We start from the raw sequence: 22,769 nt of genomic DNA on the forward strand, positions 1-22,769 counted from the left end.
TTTAAAGCATAGATTCTTACACATGTTTTGAATAATGAGGTGTTATAAAATAATGATGCAATTTTTAATTTAATTTGTGATATTTTTTCTTTATTTCATCAAAATTATCAGATCAAAAAGCCCCGAAAAGTAGGCCATAAAAATGTGAATTTTCCTGTATTTCAAAGTATAAGTTCTTAATTTTAAGTTTCTTGGCTTTAACTTGTTACCTCATTATATTACCTATTTTATGAGCTTCAGGACATCTTCCGTAAAATTGTGGAAATAAACATTGCAGACTTGCAGACTGACTTCGTAATTGCATTGCATAGTTTGTGGGAACAATAAGGAAAACTTCTTTCAAAACCCTCGACATCCGGCCGGCAGCCGTTGGCCTGCGTTAAAAATAGCCTTGAGTAATTCCCACGGGGTGAGGGCCATGGACATACTATATACAGCAGCTTTTTTTTATGAATGAAAGCACCACACCCAACAGTACCAGGGGCAATGCTTTACCTTGCTCTTGACTGCCGCTCTGCCCCATAATTTATTGATTCCTTCTCCGACTTTGGACATGCGCAATATCCCCGGATAGATACAGATATAGTTATATATGTATATACATAAGACCCCAGCTGCTTATCGTTGACACATTGACGACAATGAGCTTTGTATGATGCAGCCCGTAACTGTTGCTTCCCGCTGACGTCATAAGAACTGCGATGGGTAGTCCATTACATTGCATATAACAGAAATTAAATGCTGCATAATTACCCAGGGAGTTGATAACAGGTATTACGTTTCAGTGACCCAACCTTTGGTATTTATCGGATGGGAAAAATGTGGCAATTTCAGATTAAACAGATTAGGTTTAGTGTTCATGGTAGCCAAGTCTCTTTAAAGAGTTTTTGGAATATTATTATATAATATGATAGGAATTGTACCATTCCAATAAATATTTTATTTTCAAAATTTGTAAAATTAAAAAAATAATCATATATTGGAGACTCCACTGCGTGAAAAATCCTGAAACCACTCGAACTTTTCCAGCCAGCGTTGTACAGTTCCGCCCAGAACGTAGAGGCGCACCGGGACGTAGTCCATCTCGTCGACAATATCGTCCGAGGGATCGGAGTCCGATGGGTCCGTTGAGTCTCGCTCACTATCCGAATCCTCGTTCGACAGCAGAACATCCACAGCGATAAGGCAGTGCAGCAGGAAGATCACACTGCACACCAAGGAGATTGTCGCCTGGCTTCTAATATTATCGTAATACGGATACAGTGGCTTTTCCGGCTTCAGTATATCATCCGGTTTCGCGTCCAGGTACAGAATGTAAATGTCCGACTCGGCATCGCTGAGTGCCATTAAGGAGCAGATATTGTAGACAAAGAAACCGATCAGAGGACGCACTACCTCCTCGACGATCGAACATCGGTTTCCAGTGCAAAGATTTATGCTGGCAAAGAGCGACAGCACCGTGAAAATGTAAATGCAAAATAAGTAAAAGAATTGGCTCAAGAAGTTGTACCATCCCATCAAAGCCAAGTTGACAAAAACGAAGTTCTCCAGAAGAAAATTCATCAGGATCATATTGACCGTGATCTCAACCAAGTAGAAAAGGAATAGCACCGGGCGCATCTGATACAAGTAGACCCTCATTTTTCATTTCACACTCACTACGTTTACGTGGCCACTTTGACAAAAATGTCTCGGAATATTTGATAGTACAATATGAATTATAAATAAATTTTTTGGATTTTTTAAGTTTGTTTGTTATTTGAGGTACAATAAAAAATAAATTATACCAATTTTTAATTTGTATGGTTATTTCCTTTGGAGTAAAACAAATAAACTACAGTTATTTTTTCCAAATGTTTTCAAAATATATTTGCTTAGGAGGTTATTTCGTACCCTCTACAGGTATAGATACATCCCATTACCGAACTCGACTGACACGCTTTTGTTGTGGCCCCCCGTCCTCTCGGTTGGAAAGTGCTGCTCTTTGGGCTCGGCTCATCTCATCTCATCATAAAAAAAACCACTTCACTTTGGCTGTTGGTGCTTCTGTGGCTTCTGTTGGCCGGACGGACTGCGTCTGGAAACAGTAGCAACATTTGCCTGCCAGTTTGATGCTGTTGACTGCTGTTGACGGCGATTACGTTGATGACGCGGAGACCGCAACGAATTTACGCGCAATTCTCCACCGTGCTTCAGCTTCTTTTGCTGCTGCTTCAGCTTGAGCTTCAGCTCAAGTGCCGAGAGGTAGCCCAAGCGGTAAGGTAAGGTAAGCATTTAAAAAAATGTGTGTACACACGAGCCGCGAATGCAGCGCCAAAATGTTAGCACACCTTAACTTTACTAACCCACAGAACTCCCAATTTATATACAATTTTAGATAATAAAATCTGTCACTTTACACTTTTTTCTGAAACTGAAAAATTATATCTAATTTTTTATAATTTAAGCCAAAAACAAATAAAATCGGTTGTTTTGCTGTTTAATTAATAAAAATTTAGCTCGGAACAATTTTTATTTTCTTTAATTACATTTTTTTAACATTTTCCAAATTTAAATCCATTTTTAAAAATATTTTTTCAAAATATTTAATTTAATTTTTTTTTAGTAAATAAAGGTGCGATTTTTAGAATGTTTACAAATTTTAAAAAGACTGCATGAAATGTTTGTCAAAAAATATTTTTTCTGCGGTGTAGACTAATCTGTGTGTTGACCAGAGACTACAACAACGACCAGGAAAATAAGAAAAATCAGTGGCTGCTTTTGTTGTTGTAGCCACTGTATTGCCTGTTGCATGTGTGAGTGTTTGCAAAGTAAAAGGGTTAATTCATTTAACCATTTCGACTGCGTCATCTCTTTGTGGCTTCTTAACATAAAAAAAACCCTGGAAGCCGCTGCAATTTTGACAAGCGAACACACCGCGTTTTTAGCGACTTTAAGTGCAACAACAAAAGAGGGCAGCTGCTCTTTAATTTTTTACTTTTCTGTTTATTCCTTGGGATTCCAGGGATCGCACAGTAGTCATTCGCGACTTTTTCAAGTTGAACTTAAGCGCGTGTGCCCTGCCCAAAAAAAAAACAGCAGATTTATTTACATATCCCATTTTGTACGTTTTTGCTGCTCTCTTTTGTGTCGTCTTCGTAGAAAACTCCATTTTGATACTATCGCTATAATGAGAAATTAAGGAAACCCAATTTTAAATACTTTTTTCAATAATTAGCATTTCATTATCAACAGGAACATTAAAAAGAAACCAAAATCCATCAATTTAAAAGACTTGTAATATCATTTGAAACTAATTCCCTAGTCTAAAAATTTATTGTACATATAGTTTTACAAAAAACTTTTGAATAGATATTTTAAGTTTAAACGCGAAAAATGAATTTTGCGTGTAGAGCTATGCTGTAAAATATTTTTATTTATTTAATTTTATTGGTTTGGATCTTTTTTTTAATTAATTTTCGGTAAGACATTAATAAAATCTTTCTATTATATATTTAAAAATATCTTCTGAAAAAAACTATAAAATAAAATACCAAATAAAACAACAGATCAGGCAACTCGATATCCCTTTACTTCAGGCAGATAATGACCCAATACAATTTAATTTCGAGCATCATAGTGCCTCGCTTCGTTGGCCCCACAATTAGGCGTTTCGAACTGTTACGTAAGCGTTCGCAGCACTGCAAATTGCTGGCGTTACGCCCATCCCAGGGGGCATGGCGGCGGACCACATGCCATTACAAGCGGCTAAATGCAAGTGCATAAATAACAATTACAGCTACGGCAGCAGCAGCAACGGCAGCAGCAACAGTAACAACAATAATACTAGAAATAATAGGCAACTCGGCCGCTCAGGTGTCAATTGGGGGCCGCGCTGACCGCCGGCCATTTTGCAAAAGCGCATTCTACTGATCGCCCATATATCGGCATATAATGCCCGTTGATTATTATGTTTACACTATATGCGGTCGGTCGGCGGTGGCCAAGATTGCGGGTCCCGGTAATGATCCCGGACCGTTCAAATCTCAATGCAAATCAACGACAATTAATAATTCATCGCCCGCTGGGCCTCCTTCATCCACGGCGTCCGAATCCGATGGCAATTATGCGCCACTCCGCCGGCAGGGGCTATGGCTTCCATAGGAAAGAGTAGCACAATGAGCTGGAAAAGTGCATGTGCTGGCCAGCGAGAGGGTGGTTCGGAAAATTCACACACTTTACTCGAGATATTTAGGGAAAAATTCAAGAATTTTATAAGAAAAGTTATTTTTTTGTTTAGAAAATCATTTCCCATTGAAAAACTTAAAGAAAGAAAATATTTTAGTACAAAACAAGAAAGGAATTTTTTCTTGTGATTTTTAAAGAATAGAAACTTTATAAAAAATTCATAAAGGATTCTATTTTATATATTATTTGCTTGGGTAAATATGTAAAAATTATGAATATTAATTCTGGTTCATATTCTAACAGCTAGAAAATTTCAAAAACTTCTCAAACCATCCTCGCATATCTAACTAAATCTTTGCCTATATTCAATAAAATAAATTTAATATGCAAAACAGCCGGACAAGAGCCGCAGCAGCATTTTACAAACTGCTCCAGTGGCCGCCTGTCGTCCAATATCAGCAAATTTGCAATAAAATATTTGTCTGGCCGTCGCTTTCAGTGGATCGGAGTGGGGTTTATTTTTTTTGTTGGTCGAGAGCCGCAGTTGGTAGGCCAGGCCAACAGTGGGTCGTCGAGTGGTCGCCGCCTGGCTACTGCAAATTATTTATTTGCACCTTTCGCCGCCATCGTCTGACTCCGACTGGCCTGCTTCTCCTTCTCTTTCTCCAGCGAACTGCATTTCCATTTGCTTATCAAATCGCTTGCAATCGGCAGAGTGAGAAATGCAGGGCAAATATAAATATTAGCCGGCTGGAAACGTGTGTCAAGTGCACTGGGAAAAATTAGTTCGGATAAGAGAACTATATAAGAAATATAAGTGCCTTACATTATAACAATGAAATCCCTATTTGAATTATAACTAACATTTAAATAAAACAGAGTAAAGTAAATATTTTAAAATAATAATATTAATATTTTCATATTATACTTATCCTTTTTTTTTACCAATATCAATCAGATATATTTCATAAAATTATTATAAAATCGTGTAAAATTCTTTAGTAGTTTGCTAAAACTAAGATAATATTTTTTATATTAAAGAAAAAACTTTTTAGTACATTTTTGTCTCTGTGTAGCAGGGGGGGCCGCGATCTAAGACTGGCGTATGAAATTAGGCGCTGCCAATGCGCCTCCAGCCATTTCGACCTGTCCGATGCATGAAAAGTGTGAAAACGAATTAGTGCCCGAGCTCAGGGATCTGGCCAAGTCGGATTCCCCACTCCGAAACTGGCTCAAAGTCCGACTGACTGAAGGAATGAGGGCCGAGGGCAGACAGAGGTCGCAAAAGTTATTAAGGTCTTTCCATTCGTGATTTCTAAGCGAATCGTAAAGTTAAAATCAAATAAGGGGTAAAGAAAAGGTCAGCTTTTAAACTAGATATAGCTTGGTTAAGTTTTTCTTATAAAGTATTTTGAATCTCTGATGTAATGGTTTAATAGATCTTAAGAAGCTAAATACTTGAAAATGATAAGGCAACATTAATTTATTTTGTATATTTTTCTAATATTTCATATACGATAAGAGTAAATGCTTTTTATACTTTTGAAGGCATATACTATGGTTTTCATGGGACATTAAATTCATAATTCCATAAAAGCTGAAATAACGCTCCTGTAACCGATTTCCAATCCATTTCCAATTGAAAAATGTCCAAAAGACCATTTTCCGGAATTTATGGCTGCTCTTCGGACACAACTCCTTTTCAAGTACGGCCAAAACAGCTGTCCTCGGACGACTTTCAACACATGTCGCTGGTTTACTGTTTGCCCCACAAATGCTCAACCAGAAAGCCAGAGAAGCAGAGCTAAATTGTCACTTGCACACGGGCGCCCAATAATTATAACAATGGGTGGCCACTGCGACAGTCGCAGAGTTGTGGACCTGGAGCTGTAAACTGCGTCATGTTCACAAATTTGTTTGCATTCCGCAACGGTGGTCGCCACCAATGACAAAATGCTCAGAGCCCAAAGCCAAAAGCACCGAAACGCACAAAATGCGGAAAAAATAAAAGTCGAGAAGCGAATAAACCAAGCCATCGTCACATATGACAAATTTTCTTGTTGAAAATCGTGTAGCTGTTGCGTGTGGCTTTTGGTTAATCGAAGGAGGCGGGGGGCATGAGGAGGGCGTGGCGGGGCAGGGGCGGTGGGCGGAAGGGAGGCGGCTGCCACATGCGTGGCGCATGCGTGGTGGAGTCGGTGACTATGACAAATCGCCACATGGCAGGCGGCCAATTAGCAAGAGGAGAAGTCCATACAGACTGGTTTGATGCCACCTGATAGACCCAAGATTAATTACGGCTAAAAGCCAGGCTAAGCTTCTTTATGTGTGGAATATATGGATGGCCTTAGCAATCGATCCTATCTATGTAATCCCATATATCATTATGGAATTTTGATTGTTATTTTAAAAAACTAGCTTTAAATCTTTATAAAATGGTTTTTTCCAATTAATTGTTTTATTTTAAATAATCTTTAAAATTTTACTAAAATAGTTAAGAATCATAAAATATAATACCTATATAAATTTATTTTTGTTTGATATATGTTTTTATTCCCCCCTACTTTTTAAAGACATATATTGAAAAACTGTATAAACCCTGTCAAACAGTCACTTGAATTATTCTTGGATTTTCCTGTGGTTCGTGAAACATGAACTGGACATTATCGATGGGCGTATTATCTTCCGTCATGCAATCCAGTTTAAGTATATATCTTTTACGATCCCAGTGGCTAGAGAACTGAAAAGCGAAGTCAATTGAAAATAAATAATAAATTAAAGATAGTAAGGTCTTACGTTCTTTTTATAGGAATCCCAAATATCCTGGCAATCCTTAACTCTGAACAACAAGGTCTCCGGATTCTCATAACTGCATCGCACTTTTACAACATCATAAAGCAGAGCTTCCGTCAGTTTGGGGCACTCGACAAGTACAAGTTCTTTTAGTTTGGGACTGGCCTTGATGAAGTCCAAAAGTTGGTCATCAATGAGGTCGGGGCAATTGCTGAACATAGCATAGCTTTGGGAAGCGGGCAGACAGAGCTTGGTCATGTCCTGATACTCAAATTGGCAATTCACCAACTCCAGTTCGTCCAAGCTTTGGCAGCGATTTAATTGCAGCTGAGCTAGATATTTGCAATGATCCATAAAACTGCAGTTAAGTTGAAAACTCTTTAGCTGACTTCCCTTTACTTGGATCACTTTGGATAGGGCCTTTAATGAGTCCCCGTTTTCTGTAAGCTGAGTGAGCCTCAAAACCAAGAGTTTGGGCAACTGAAGAATCTCATTGGGACTGGATAAAAAGGTCTGTAGGTTTACCAATATATTCTTTAAATGCCGACACTTTGAGATTCCCACAAGTTGATAGGTAAGATCTCCTGGTAAATGTAACTGCATCAATGGTGAATCAGTGGATAAAATTGCCTCTAAAGATGTACTGGAAATTGCGTCAAAGATCTTCAAGGATTCCAATTTTCGAAACTGTTCAATAAAGCAGACCTGTACTGGAGCAAAAATCTCCAGTTTGGTCAGGTTGCTTAAAAGTTTTGGTAGGGCGTGAAATGGCCATTGGGGAAAGTTTGTATTACCCTTAGCCAAAGATTTACTCCAGGAAATCTCACAGGTCTCTATGTTTACCAGACGTTCAATACCCGCCTGTTCCAGGATGTTCAGCTCCTCTTGCAGTTGCTCACTGCGAAAATGGACGCTCCGAAACTCCTTGCACATGTCCTGCAGAAATAAATGCAGATTTGAACCATGCAGTTTTAACTGCATTTGTCCCAAGTCCAATGGTTGGTGTTGCTCCCGCCAAAGGATATTGAACGCATCTGGCACTATCTTAAAATGGCGGTGAAGCAGAGTTTGATCCTTGATGTTTAGCTTCCTGAGAACCATATGTACCAGGGCTAGATCCTCATTTTCCGACTCCGAGTCACTGCTGGCCACCATAAACTTTTTATTCCTATCTTCCTTGGTTGTCGAAGGCATCGTTGTCTTGCCTTAAAATTAAAGAATTTATGCAAAAGTTTGGAAATCGTTACAAGTGTTTTCTGTGTGGATAAGGGAAAAGTCTTTGCCTGCTGTAGGAAGTTACAAATTTTAAATTCAATTGAAATATAATATAATTTATATATTTTTTGAGGATTAATTAACCTATATTTTATTTAGATTTCTATTTATTTAATAAAATAGTATTTTATATAATTGGATGCAAAAAGTCGAATAATTTTTCATCACACCTTGTACAATTTCTTCAATAAAATTTTGTGAAATTTCTTCTTGCACCACTTTCCATCTAACACTTGCGGCACTGCTACCACCCTGCTGAGTTCGGATGCTAACGAGGCATGGATATGTTTTCATTTCCAACTGATTTTGTTTTATGGACCCAGGCATGGGGCCTCGACCTGATCGACGGGGACACTCGGAGCGATCCAGTTGGACTTTTCCCGCTGCCATCTCAGCTCGGGCGGCACTTCTGCTTGAAGCTCTCCTCCGATTCCGATTTCGATCCGTCCGTTTTCCAAACTCTCCACTAATGAGCCGACGAGTTGTTTGGGGATCTTATTTATGACACTTGTCTGCTCATATCTCGGCTTTTGTTTCCAAAACATTTTGCTGTGGCATCAATTAAGCGATTGACTAGACTGGCCATAAAAACAAGTTTCACAATGGAAACGAATAGGAAAACCACTAACGCGTTAAAAGAGTGTGTGAGTGTACCGCAAGCGTTTGGGTGCTGAAAAATATGAAAATTGAAATGTTTTATTAATATACTTCAACAACTTTTGATGCAAGTTAATTAAATAAATGTATCTGTGTTTCCCTCTGCGGTTTAATGCTCTTGTCGACAACCGTTGCAATTCTCGCTATTTCTGACAGTTCGGACACATTCGAAAAGGCGAATAAGAAATAGTTTGCCGTTGGGTGGCAATGCAAACTCCACCCCAGATGTGGATGTGATTAGATTTGCGAAAGGCAAAAACGTCCAGGCCACCAAATTGTCCGATACGATGGGAGTTTTATTTTTAAAAAATATTTTTCGAATCATTTTCCAAATTTTTAAGGTAATTTAAAAAATAAATTACTGTCTTACAATATTAAGAATCTATTGGTAAACGAGTGTATTCAGGTTGTAACATTTAATTACTATTTTTATTCATTATATTATTAATCGTTAAGAAAGACCAAAATACCGATGCACTTAACTAATATAATAAAAAATTGATTGTTATCTATAATAAAATTAAATACTTTTGAATAAAATGCAAAATCTATGTTATAACAATTTGTTCGTAACAAATTTCTAGAAATCATAAAGTTCAAATAAGATTCCTAATTGAGCTTGGCATCCTCAATAAATAAATAACTTAATTCGTTCATTAAATTAATAAATTGATCATTAGGAAATTAAAACTTCTACATATTCCACATTTTTCAATCAGTGGCTCTAGTCGAGACGACTCTGCCTAACCCAATCAACAAGTGCTTAACATTTTATTTCTCCGTTCATTTACTAGCTTTAGGCCGTCTCGAGCGGAGCAAAAAAATAACGTTTATGGCCTTGTCGGGTGGGCCTTAGAGCCAGATACCAGATACAACTGCAGATACACATAGATACGTAGATACAAATTGTGCCTGCCCGCATTTGGGGCGTTTACATTTGGTTTTTGGCCCGCAACCCGTTTAAATTCGGTTGGTTTCGTGCCTTGGCATCTGGCATTTTGGGTAAATATTTTAATTATTTTTGCTCAGTAACGCCCCCCGCGAACTAGATTTCCTCATATGTACATATCTACGATCTGGGAATGCTCAGGTGTATCCCCATTTAATCCAAAGGGGACCTGCAGCGATGCTTTCTCATTAGCGGCTCATTAGTTTGGCCAATTGACGCCCTCAACGCCCCGCAACCAAATCGCTCAACACGGGAAGCTCGTTATTATTAAGGCCTGGCCAAAACTGATTACAATGCGCAGCCGCCAATCGGCAATCAGCAATCGCCAAGACAATCCAAGCCCCAACTAACCAACTAACCAGGTGAGCTGCAATTATTTGCACGCGAATAAACAATTCAAAACATCTCTGGGCGTTTATCACTGCCTCTTCGGTCGGCCGACTTGCCATTTTCTCGGCCTGTTGGCGTTTAATTTTACGGCTTTATTAGCAGGGCCACCGGTGTACCTCTCCACCAACAACGTTGGTAATTTGACGGCCCCCAGGGCTACCACCTGCATTCATCTTGGAGCTCGAGATTGAGCTACTGTTGTCGGCCGATGTGTCGGTTAATATGAGAGGGTTCCTCTGCAGTCGGCGGACAGCTCTGGGAGGTCTTTGATGTTCGGGGACTCTGGTCTTGGACTTGCTGCCTGAACTCCGGTTAGATGGCACTTATCGTTCTGTTAACCGACTGAGCAAAAAGTTACCACATAATTTCGACTGCTTCATTGTATTTCCAAAAAGGATACTTTTTATTAGGTATGAAGGTTTTTACATGGTGATTACTTATCAAGAACGTGTTTTGATAATCAAAAATCATGATGATTTAAAGGGTTTTTCAATTTTTTTTCCAAACACATTCGTTTTTAAATATATAGATACACTTTTTTCCTCGAAATAAAAAAATTCTTAGTAGGTATTTTAATGATTAATATTTTAAACTAAAATTTGTAACGTGCTTTTTTAAATTCAATAGAATAAAATAATTCAAACTTCTGAGATATACAAACACCTTAACGATTTATTTGCATTTGCAATATTATTATTTTTTTGCATTTGTAATATACATATTCATTGCCAGGACTCTCGGTGCTTTGACCTCTCCGAAAGTTCCTTTCTGGTCAGTCAACCTGCCACTTTTGGTTAAAAATAACCTCCCAACCAAATTGTCTTGAGCTCAATGCTGCAAAAAGTACACATTTTATCAATCACGTTGAATCTTTGGCCATTCGGTTCGGAACTTTGTTGGCCAGACTTCCTCTCGTACTCCTTCTAAATGTCTTCATCCTCCCGCCACTTGTTGGTTTTGATTTATGCACGCAATTTGCGTTATATAAAACACGTATTTATGCGGTTGGATCTTAAGAGGGGCTTACGGAATGTTATCCCAGATTATGAGCGGGAATTCAATTGGAAAATGCGAATGGACAAACATTTTGTTTGCGGCTTAATGATCAGTCGTTGACTTGGTTAGTTTATGCCATGCGCCATGAGCAACGAACAACATTCAATAATAATAATAATAATAATGATAGCAACTGTAAGCGCATCGCTCTGTGATTTTATGGCCAAAAGTACGGAAGACGAAAGATTCGGGGAGAGGGCCAAAAACCGGACCTGATCTTTCCACAGCGGGCAATTGGGATTGGCTGGGATCGTGCGTGTGGCATTTATGTCCAACTGTCAGGCCAAGAAGTCTAAAGTCCAGTGACAATGTTGCCCTAGACGACAGCTATGTAAACTCCTCTCCACATCCCATCTGATTTTCCAGGTTGGTCCACTCCCATCACGCTAATTGCCATTTACACCTAAAACCGCAATCAAACTGACATCCAGTTCTATACTAATTTGGGTAAGAAATGCGGGAGGAATGGAATTTTATGTTTGACAATAAGATATTAATGCTACCCTGGAATATAATTATAAACTGGTATAGGGTATATTTTGTATTTATTTGAAATATTTAAGTTATTTAATTAAACATTTATTTGGTCATTTCTGACATCATATTTTTTTTCAATTCAGTCAATTAATATATTTCGAATTTAATATACCCTTTCAATACCCTATCATTTCTACCAACAATTAAAATACAGACATCGTCAAATGGTCAAAATGCCTTTCCAAAACTTCATTGTGTAGCATTTACCATTTTGATGGTTCCAACATTTTTTATGGGCTCTGTTCAAAGGGTTTCAATACGGATAGATCGTTAATTTGTCTGTGTTTTTTTCTGGGGATCTCCGCTGATGGACAAAATACCAGAAAAACGTTTTCGTGTAGCTTGGCCACATAAATAGGATCTATAAAATTTCCGATTTTTAATATGCAAATTAAGAAATTAAGGTAATTCGCATGGGCATAAAATAAAACAAGGCAGGAGACAATGGCATAGACTTGAGAAAATTCTGGAGCAGACGCCTCAATTAATAACTATTTGGCGATAATATCGAATAGCGATAGTAAACTTTATCGTCGGATTGTAAAAAATCAACGGCACGCTGTGTTATTGGATCAATTATTCAGTCGAGGAAGATGAGAATGGCTATCGACTCTAATGAACACATTACATAAAATGTTGAGTTTTATGCCCCACTTTGAGAGCCGGGCATTTTTTACTCCTCTTTTTTTTTTACTGGACGCGCCAATTAGAAGGGCTCGGACTTGGACTTGGACTCGGTTTTAATGGCAATGGGCCAAGCCATGTCTGGGCTTTGGTTTTATTGTCTAGCTACTGATCTGTATCTGTTGTATTACTCATGTTACCGTCGAGGAACGGCATAAGAAATGTGGCCGCTCCTCATCAACCTGGTCATTACTTGATTAAGTTCATTTTGCGGCCCAGTTCGGTACTCTTCGTTTTTCTGTTCTTTTCGTTGTTGTGGAAAACCGATACGGGTAAGCGATACTCCCCGATTTTTCCCATCCAATAATGCAAAGCATGCGTGTGTGTGTTTCTGTGTGTGACAAGTTGCAGTTGAGCTACCAAAGCTTCATAAATCGCCGGCTTATGGTGTCTAGCATTTCACCTGTTCGAAATGCTTCATAATTTACCACTTAATTGCATTCCAAAAATTATTTGACTGACTTATACAGAAGGAGTTATGAGCCAGTAACGAATTGAATTTCAAACAAACATCACATTAATTCAATGGGGAAATATTCGATCTCTCGTCATGTTCAAAGATTTCTGGCTGCTGCTGTCTCACCTCATCAATCAATGCTCGTAAACCGAAATCGAAAATCTATTTTTGCTAATATCGCATAATCTTGATTACTCATTTCCGGCGCACATCTCAAAACATTATTGTCAAAGGCAATTGCAAGAAGCCGGAGATCATGAGCTGAACTTTTGGATACCCTACTAAAACGAAAGATTGAATTATTAATTCTTCGTCAATCATTTATCCGTTAGATGGTTTCTAAGACAAACGAATCTCAAGTATAGTAGCAAAAAATCTAAAGAAATTGCGCTCAGTCATTAGGTTGAGGGGAGACCTGATTCAGAACCACAGACAAACGGAGACCCACAGACCGTCAAGTACTCAATAATTCACAAAAAATATATACATATAAGAAAAAAAACCCATCGTTGGAAATAAAATGATCAATACCAGAGGGGCCAGGCCAAGAGGGATCGACAAGTAAAAGAGCAAAACGCAACAACGAGAAATTGAAAAGCCACAAGTCATCTCAGCTGGTGGCTTAAAAGGCGCGTGCTAAGCCATTCATATTCATAACAAGAAAGGAAGCTACCTTTGGCCAGCCGAAGCTTATATACCCTTGTAGATAAAAGAATACTCACTCGGTGCAGTTCCAGGGATTCCAGATTCAGTGTTTCGATTTATTTCAATTTTGTTTTTAAGTAGTCAAGAATCAAAACGCCTACTTCCTACAAAGTTACAATGAATTTTCTTATATTTGTTTGGGAGCCTTAAGATATAGTGGTCCGATCCGGCTGGCTCCGACATATGTACTACCTGCAATAGAAAGAAGACCTTCGGGAAAGTTTCATCGCGATAGCTTTAAAACTGAGAGACTAGTTCGCATAGAAACGGACAGACGGACAGACGGACAGACGGACAGACGGACAGACGGACATGGCTAGATAGACTCGGCTATTGGTGCTGATCAAGAATATATATACTTTATGTGGTCGGAAACGTCTCCTTCACTGCGTTGCAAACATCTGACTGAAATTATAATACCCTCTACAAGGGTATAAAAAGAGCCACAGCGAGAGACCCCAGAGCCAAGTCAAGCTAAGCTAAGTAAAAGAAAAAAAAAGGCTGAAAAAAAGTTAAATATAAAAAAAGGATTGGCCAGACTTCGGACGGCGGGTGGGTGAGGCTGGGAATCTGAGCCAGCAGCAGCAGCCGCATCAGCTTCAGATCAGGCAAAAAACTGGACTGAAGAACCCGAACCCGAGCGCGAACCCAACGAAAGCAAACGGACCTCAGGAGACAGACAGTCACTGGGAGATTGGCGGGTTCAAGAGGGGAGTACGAAAGACCCAGACCCACGACCGAAGACCCAAAGACTGAATGTCGGCTACAGTTCCGCAATGTCGCCGGGCGACAGCATCAACATCAACTCAACATGCCTCTATATACTGTAGAAAGCAACTTCATGGCACAGGAAAAATATAAGAAAGGCGGGAAAGAAGGGTATATAAATACTCTTCTACTTGGATCATAATAAAATTATTATTTGATATACTCTTTCAGAAAGTATTAGGACCAGACTAATAAAATAAATTAATATATAATTTAAGGAATTTTATTTAATTTATTATTCATAGAGAAACTATTCCAAAATGAATTCAAAACTTAAAGTCAATAAGTAACTCAATAATAAAATTCAGAATCGTAATTTAAGTAAAGAGCCCAATTTCAGATTTCAGTAATTTTGTAAAAAAAAGAAAGGTTTACTTTCGTACATTTTTTCTGTTCAATAACTTTGAAAATAATAAAGATTTAAAATGGTTTATTACAAATACAAATTTCTTTTTAAGTATATTAAAAAAAATTAAGCTTAAATTCATGATACATTTCTCTGCCATGTTAATAATTATTCTACGAATTCAAATCAGTGATTACAACTTTTTTTTAGTTTTAGTTTTAAAGCCACCTTTTTAAAGCTCCACAATTCGAAACACACTTTGAGGGTATTCAAGCCTCTGACAAATGTGACTTTTCCCTTTCATATTTGTTTCTGTTTTGCCTTTTTAGGGATGGGCATATCCGATTTTTTGTTACAGCTAAAACTTTACGGACGGACTGCGTCTGTTTGGCTTGTGTTGTTGTTGCTGTTGCTGCTGTGATTGTTGTGGCTGTTGCCGTTGATGTTTTTATCTTGTAGTCAGTCAGTCACAGTTGTTGTTGTCATGGTTGTTGTGTTCCTCCGATTCCGATGTTATTTTTTTTTTTGAGTTACCTTTGGCTGGGCTTTTGGCATTTGGTTTCTATAGACTGGCTGTGTGATTTACCAGTTTGATTGATTGGATTAGGTACTTATGTTATTAATTTACTTCTATTTATAAACAAGCCAGTCGGACAAAGGCCTGTTTCGAGGGCTTTTTGCCCCTGCCCCTTTGGAAAATTTTCAATTTTCATTCAGAACTCAGAGACAATCGATGGGCATCCATATCCATGAATGGGTAGGAAATACATAGATGCTCTCTCGGCCTGACAAATTGTGAACTGAGCTGAGCCGCGTACAGTTGACTTGAGCTCGTCGATTAATGCTTCATTTCCGGCCAACAAGCCGCACTGATGAGATCTCTCGACCGCAGCAGTGGCTAATTTATTCAGTTTTCCATGTCAAGTGTAAAGAAATTAATATTTCAGCCAGTTGGTTTGGCTTATCAGCCCGAAAATGGTGTTGTGGCATCTTCCCCCCAATCAAAGACCAATCAAACAATCAAATCGTTTTCAACACTTTAGCATAATTTTAAGTTATTTTGCCGCACAGACAAGAAACGAGAAACGAGCGGCATTTGCATTAATCGATTTTTTCGGCATTTTTGCGATAAGCATCAGATTGAGAGTCGCGTCGAGACGAGACCAAGATTTTCATTTTCATTAATTGAGGCAAAGAAACGGTACAGAAAACTGATCAGATCTCTTGGTTTTGCTGCTGCGGCAACAAAATCGCTGATAAGCATCGCCGGTGGAGAGAAAAAACATCGAGAAAAGAAATCAACAGATGATCGCACTCGGCTGGTGGTCCCTCTTCTTTTATTTTGGCCTGGTCAAAATGTCAAACTTCTTCGGTCTTGAGGCCTCATTAGCGTGGCAAGTGTGGAGCAGTGTCTCCTCCTCCTCACCTCGATATCGACGCCTGACCAGGTGTAAATGTAAATAATCTCGGCCACGTTGACACTGCACTAGACTGCTCCACATGAGGGCTCACGGGTCAGCCGGCCATAAAATGTCGGATTTTTAATTAATTTTCATTTGGTATTTTTCAAATGTTTATTTCCCAACGAAATTATCTTTAACCATCGATCTCAAGACTGAAATGGATTTTTGTCTTTAGATTTTGGATTCATGCAGAAATATCATTTTGATCTTGGGATTTAAATTTGGAAAAATATAATACAAATTTGTTTTCCTAATTTAATTGTTATTTTTATTATTTTTTAGATTTTTTTAGATTTTCAATGGGATTTTATTTTTTAAATCCTTCAAGTTAAATTCTAAATATTATTTGCAAAAAGAAAAACAAAATCAGTGTGTCATAATAAAAATAATAAAGGACTGAACACAGACCAGTTAATGCGTGTCAAGACTTGGCCATTAACTTGGCACCATGTCTCCCACAAGTTAGTGACTTTCGTTGCGCTAGTAATGAACTTAGCCTGGCTGAAAAGGCAAAAAGGTAGACTGTGTCAGAACAACAAACAACAAAGCAACAACACAACACATACAGACGCACTGGAGCGTTGCAAATGCATTTTAGCCATTTTGTTACCCGCTTTGGTGACGTGTCGGGATGTTGCCAGTTGCCAATTATTGCCTTTAGGCGTCACTCCTTTGGGGATCAGCGGAAGGAACGACATCAGCTTCAGCATCAACATCAACATCAGTTGCAGCCACAGCAACAGCAGCACCCAACTCAACATGACTGGATCTCTGGGCTTGGGCCAAACCCTTTTTCTATTTCCGCTTGGCTCTTTTTGGGATCCACAAAGATGGCAGTGAGCCCCTTTTATCTGGCTGTTGTAATCGAAAACATAAGGATTTTTGGCCAGAACGTGATTGGAGCACAGCGGAAAGGAAGTCAAAGATTAAAATCTTTTATTTGAGGAACGGGAGAAGTGCGTTTCTAAACTTGGGAAAAAATGTCTTCACCATAGTAAAATATTAAAAATATAATAACATCATATACAATAATGCGATAAGTAAATTCTTCTGATCAGTATTTTTCTATCCCCATCCCATAAGTCCTTTTACTCCAGAGCAACCTCATTTAATAAAATATTGAATATATGATAAAATCGTTTTAAAGAATGCGATAAATAAATGTATATGTTATCTATCCCCACCTTTGTTTTTGCTTGTGCTAAGCCAAAAATTTGTAAATGAGAGCCTAAAACGGGCATAAAATTAAAGGAACAAGACGAGAAAAAATAAAGATCGGCACACGGCAGTCGTAAAGTAAATGATCAGTTCGAAGACTGAGTTCCACCGAGGGCAGCCCATTCCTCGGGTACCGTATATACCCCCCTTGGCCTATAAGACCGAAAATCTTGGACCCTTTTGCGTGTCTCGCTTTGGTGACATTCTTGTTGTTGAATTGTTGTTATGGCTTTTCGCTGTTCTTGTTGCTTTTGTTGCCGCGTGTCATTTTCGAAATTATATGTCACACTTTTGGCGTTAAAACAGGCACACGACCGACCGACCGACCGACCAGAAAAAAAGTCCGACCCGTTTCAGAGTCCTGATTTTTATTGTCATGTTTTGATCTTTTCTTATTTTACCTCTACTCCGACCGGGTTGTTTTGGTTTTAATATTGGTTTTTTTCTCCTTTTTTTTCGCTGTCTTGTTGAGAATGGAATCAGAGGAGCTGGAGTCGGAGTTGAACTTGAAGTCAAGGAATGCGCATAAAAGTTTTTATGTTGTCAGCCAAGTTAAGACGACGTCCTCTGTTGGGCCAGCTCAGGTCGAAGAAGATGGTACTTACCCATGGCACAACTCAATTGAACCGTTAAATATATATTCAGAGAAATCATTCGCCAAAGACAATGGAATCATAAATTCTTGCCTCCACTTGTTGCATTTATTTCGTTATTTTTACCCTCTTTCGATTCGTTTTCCCAGTGGCCAGTGAAGCGTTTAATTTGAAATTTGTCCCAAACGAAAGGCAGTTAATCAAAGTCTGTAAATTTGATGTGAGTAGGTGGTCTACGTTGCCTTTGTTTTGGCTCTTTAAGTTGTCCATCAATTTGCATCATTTTGTGGCCAGCAATTTGACATTTATATGAAGATCGCCCCCATATTTGAACTGGAAAAAAGGCTTTTTCGTTTCAGCTCCGGTGGTTTATGCTGGTAGTAGCTTTGGTTTGACCCAAAAAAAGCTAAAAAACATTTAGATATGCACTAAAGAAATCGCTTTGATTTCATTTCGTTGTTTTTTGTTTTGTCGACAACTCGTTAAAGTTGTCAATAAGTGCACCATTTTCGGCTTCTTATCAGCAATGCCAGAAGATATGCACACACAAACCCCCTGGAAATTTAAAACTCAGCCTCAAGTCGCAGCTCTCAACAATTTAAATGCTAATTTCCCGATGAGGGAACTTCGTTTTGTTTGGCTATGTTGTGATAATTACCTCAAGTTATTTTTATTTATATTTCTTTAGATAGTGCTTTTTTTAGGAGGGAGAGAGAAAGAGATCGAGTTTTGTTATCTATGAGCTTTTACATTAAATACCGTTGGGGAATTTGTAAAGAAATGCTAATTTTCCCGTCGCGTGTGTGGTCGCCAGCCAACTAATTGGTTTCAACGAATCAAAAAAAATATAAGACCCAGGCCCGAAAATAAATTTCTTCCTAAATGGTAGATAAGTGTAAGTAGCTTCGGAGCAGCCAAACGAGGAGGTGAAATTGGGTGGCCACTTTGGGGATCGAGGAAAACAACTGGCCAAAGAGGCTCTACTCCTAAGCAAGTTATTAGAATTCTTGTCACCTGGCCCAAGAACAAATTTACATGGCAACCAATAATTGAACAGCAATTTTCCATTTTCGCCACAAATTGCCAAGGACGTGAGGCCTGTGGAAGGGGCGAACGGAGGGGGGCAGGTGGAAAAACTAAATTGATTTTTACACTTGAGCATTGTCGGAGTGTGTGTACACTAGGAAAAAAAGAGAGAAAATATATGTTTTCAACAAATAAATACAATGTTTCTGTTATTTCCTAATATTTATAAATTTTTTTTAACATTTGTTGAGTATTTTTTGTAATAATAAAATAAAAAGTTTAATGGCTTCCTGTTTTTTAAATCTTCTCTTTTGGGATTTTCTTGCAAAATAGACATTCTTTTTTAAAAATAAACATAAATGTCTAAAAATTTAAAATTTGATATTTAACTATAGGGAAGATTTATTTATTGATGTATGTATTTATATGATCTAACATCTCGTTTTTTTTTTGAGTGCACGGGTATGTTGGTTCTACCTTTGCCTAAGGACACACACAGAGAGTGGCTGGAGTTAAAGTCAAGCCAGATTAGCAGTGACCAACACATGTTGCTGCTGCTTTTGTTGCTGCTGCATTTGTTGCTGCTGCTGCTCATCAAGGAACGACGCACGCAAGTTGTAGCTACAACTTGGACATGGTAGCCGCCAAGCCGAAGGGACAGGGACAAGGATTCCGCTCCAAGTGGCCACCAGCCACATTCCCAGTCTTCTGTTCAACGGCATGTTGCAATTTTAATTGAACCAGCCATTAATTAATTTTAACGCAAAGGGATCGACAGTAGGAAGTTGAGTTTCAAGGCTGAACGGATGCTTTTTGGGCTCTTTTGGGATTTTCAATCCAATCAATGCTTTGAAAAATATGAACTATTTAAATATTATATATAAAATATAAAAACCTTTACTTCGGAATTTATTTTATCCATTTTTTCCTCTATTTAAAGGGTGCGACCGCTAAAGTACTATTACTTCTTATAGATCGCCGGGCTACCTTTCTCACTCGAATGCAAATCCAAATCGAGCGGCAATAATTTCATGATTGATGGCCGCGTAGTTCAGTTAACGGCGGCTGTTGATCGTCGATCGTCGAGGATCGGAGATCGCCGATCGCCGATCGCAGATCGCACAGTTTCGATCCAGGCGATCTGAGCGATCAACCGTTGGCAGGCTTTCGCATAAATAATAATAGACTTCTGGACCAGTTGTGCTAACATGGCTTGTGGTTAGCGTAATAATTCATCGGCCGCAGCAATCGGGGGCCATCATTAGGCAGTCGAAACGGCTACTGAATTTGCGATCGAGCCGACCGAAAATATAAATCGCAAAGCGAAGGCTCATCATCATCGGTATTTTTGTGAGCGATTGAGGAAGCACCTGTAGATGAGCTCAAATCGCCAATGTTCGGGTATATCTGTAAATTCGGGGCGTGCCATTTGATCGGATGGGGAGTTTGGTCTATGCAATCACGATAATCAACATTAATTGTGAATCAATAAATGCACGCCTCGCCTCGGCCACTCATGGAAAGAGGCTGTGGGGGCGTGGCCCGGACTTTGGTAATTGGTGCAAACGTGAGCAGAACGCGTTGCCAAGTTTGTTTAAAAAACCATTAATTAGTGAGCATAATTGCCGAAGCCGAAGATTTAAGATTAATTGGAATATGAAGATATGGCCAAGCGATTTCGATGTGACAATCATTGGCAAAGTCATAAATTAAAAAGCACATGCTATAATATTATAGAAATAGCAGCGTGAGGGAATTTAAGGCTAGTGATTAAAATAAAGAAATGCTACAATGTCTTATTAAAATAATTAGTATTACGATTTAATTATGAAGAATTTTATGAAAATTTATTTGCAAAAATTTTAATTCTGGAAAAAAAATAATAAATTAAGCAAGCCAATTTAAATTCTAATTCTTCAAGTATCAAATTTTTTGAGTAATAATTTATTTTATGTGGCATATATTGTTTATACCTTAAATATTTGTAAATCATGCTTTTATGGAACAACAATTCATTGTACTTCCTAAGGTTAAAAATATAAAATCACTAAAAAAACACATATTGGAGTCCTAGTTTCCCCATCTCGTTTGTAGACCCACTCATCCCATCTCTAGCTCTGGGAAATCACCGGGCAGGTATTGTTAATTACCGGGGAGCGAGGCGATAGTGATGGAGTGAAAAGTCGGGGGACCGATGACGTTGTGCAGCAGTTAGCAGGAGGCTGGAGCTGAAACGATAGACAAATTTAATTGATGTCTGCAACGCGACTTGCGATATGTCAGCTATCTATTTAATGCTTCGATTTTAATTCTGTGCCACTTCCTGTCACTTCGCAATAATTACCCAAAGGAGCAGAGCAGGCAACTCAAGAGATCCAAAGCGAAAGAGTCTCCCTCTTTCTCTCTTGGCACTAATATATATGTACAGCAATGTTGGGCATTTCTTTTATGGGAAATTATTGCTATTTTTAATGCAAATGCGCTAATTACAAACACTGATAAGGCAGGCGGGACCCGAAGGCCCGGCCAATGCATTAATTAGGAATTCCAACGATCGCTGGCCAAAAGCACAGTGCTGTCGGTTTAGCTCTTAAATAGTTGATATTTATTGGATTTTTAAGGATATTTATAATAACTTTTAAAACTAATGACTAACATAAAGCGTAACATAAAAGATGTCTTTCATCTCTGGCTAAGTTTTTATGAGTGAAATTTTTTAACTGAGACTAAATTCTTTACATCATTTTTCGGTGTACCGATATATCTATAAATATTATATCTGGAAACTTTAAATATATATTAACTATTTACTGTTTAAGGGCCGGTTTCTCGAGTGCCGGCTAACATTTCTCGAACAGATAAAGTCCCTGCTAAGGCATTTTGGCTTTCTCGAGCATAAATGTGAGAGCTAACTTTGACAGGGACTCGGAGTCCCTGTTAAGCGTTTTCGACTCGATAGAATGACAGCTGATTTCCCAAAGCCAACTATGAAGAAGAAACGAAATCACAGCTGACTTTTCCTTTAAATTATACCCAAACAGCTGATGAAATAATCGAAGCATGCCATTTTTTGCGCTTCACAGCACAATTCTGTGCGTTAACAGCACTCTGTAATTGTTTCTCGTTCAGATAAATTAAAGCAGTCGAGAAAGCGGATTTGCTTTTACGAACAGTTTATCTGGTATTTAAGTTTTTCGAACAGATAGCTATCAGGGACTTTGACAGGGACTCGAGAAAGCGGCCCTAAGTCATAAAATTTTTCTTGTTCTTGTGAACAAGGTGTAGTATTCCCAATAAAAATAGCTAAGTCCAAAAACTTCCCATCTCTGCAGGAGTATCCCCAAGTCCATCGTCCACTGGTCCATTGGTCCAGTATCGAGTGTCCAGCGGCGCCTTTGGCCGAATGCAAAACGCCCGCGGCACAATGCTCTGTGACAAAGTGGCACGCTTCCGCAAAGTGTCTCCAAAGTGGATCGAGCTCAGTCGACTCCATCGGCCTCAAAAATGTGTAGCAGTAGAGTGGAGTGGAGATGAAAAAAACAGGGGAAACAACCGAAAAGAAATTAAATTGATCTAGTTTCTTTATGGCCAGGAAAGCTTCTGTGCATAGTGGAGCTCTGCGAGCTCTTCGGAGTTCTTCTCCCTGGAGTTGCGGAAGAGACAACGACCGATGACAACGACGACG

General features: G+C 38.6%; 2 protein-coding genes across 2 annotated transcripts; both read right to left on the reverse strand.

Annotated features, from left to right (window-relative positions):
• Positions 1-938: 938 nt before the first annotated feature.
• LOC108054232 (uncharacterized) lies at positions 939-1,688 on the reverse strand. Its single transcript, XM_017137091.3, has one exon. It carries the CDS (start codon positions 1,639-1,641, stop codon positions 973-975), a length of 669 nt encoding a protein of 222 aa, XP_016992580.1. The 5' UTR covers positions 1,642-1,688; the 3' UTR covers positions 939-972.
• A 5,057-nt stretch (positions 1,689-6,745) lies between these two features.
• On the reverse strand, positions 6,746-8,242 carry LOC108054231 (uncharacterized). The gene is made up of 2 exons (XM_017137090.3): positions 6,964-8,242; positions 6,746-6,907 (listed from the first exon to the last, which is right to left on the reverse strand). Exons 1-2 carry the CDS (start codon positions 8,152-8,154, stop codon positions 6,770-6,772), a joined length of 1,329 nt encoding a protein of 442 aa, XP_016992579.2. The 5' UTR covers positions 8,155-8,242; the 3' UTR covers positions 6,746-6,769.
• Between the last annotated feature and the right edge of the window lie 14,527 nt (positions 8,243-22,769).

The sequence above is a fragment of the Drosophila takahashii genome, chromosome 3R (genome assembly GCF_030179915.1).
Source record: "Drosophila takahashii strain IR98-3 E-12201 chromosome 3R, DtakHiC1v2, whole genome shotgun sequence".
Lineage (NCBI taxonomy): Eukaryota > Metazoa > Arthropoda > Insecta > Diptera > Drosophilidae > Drosophila > Drosophila takahashii.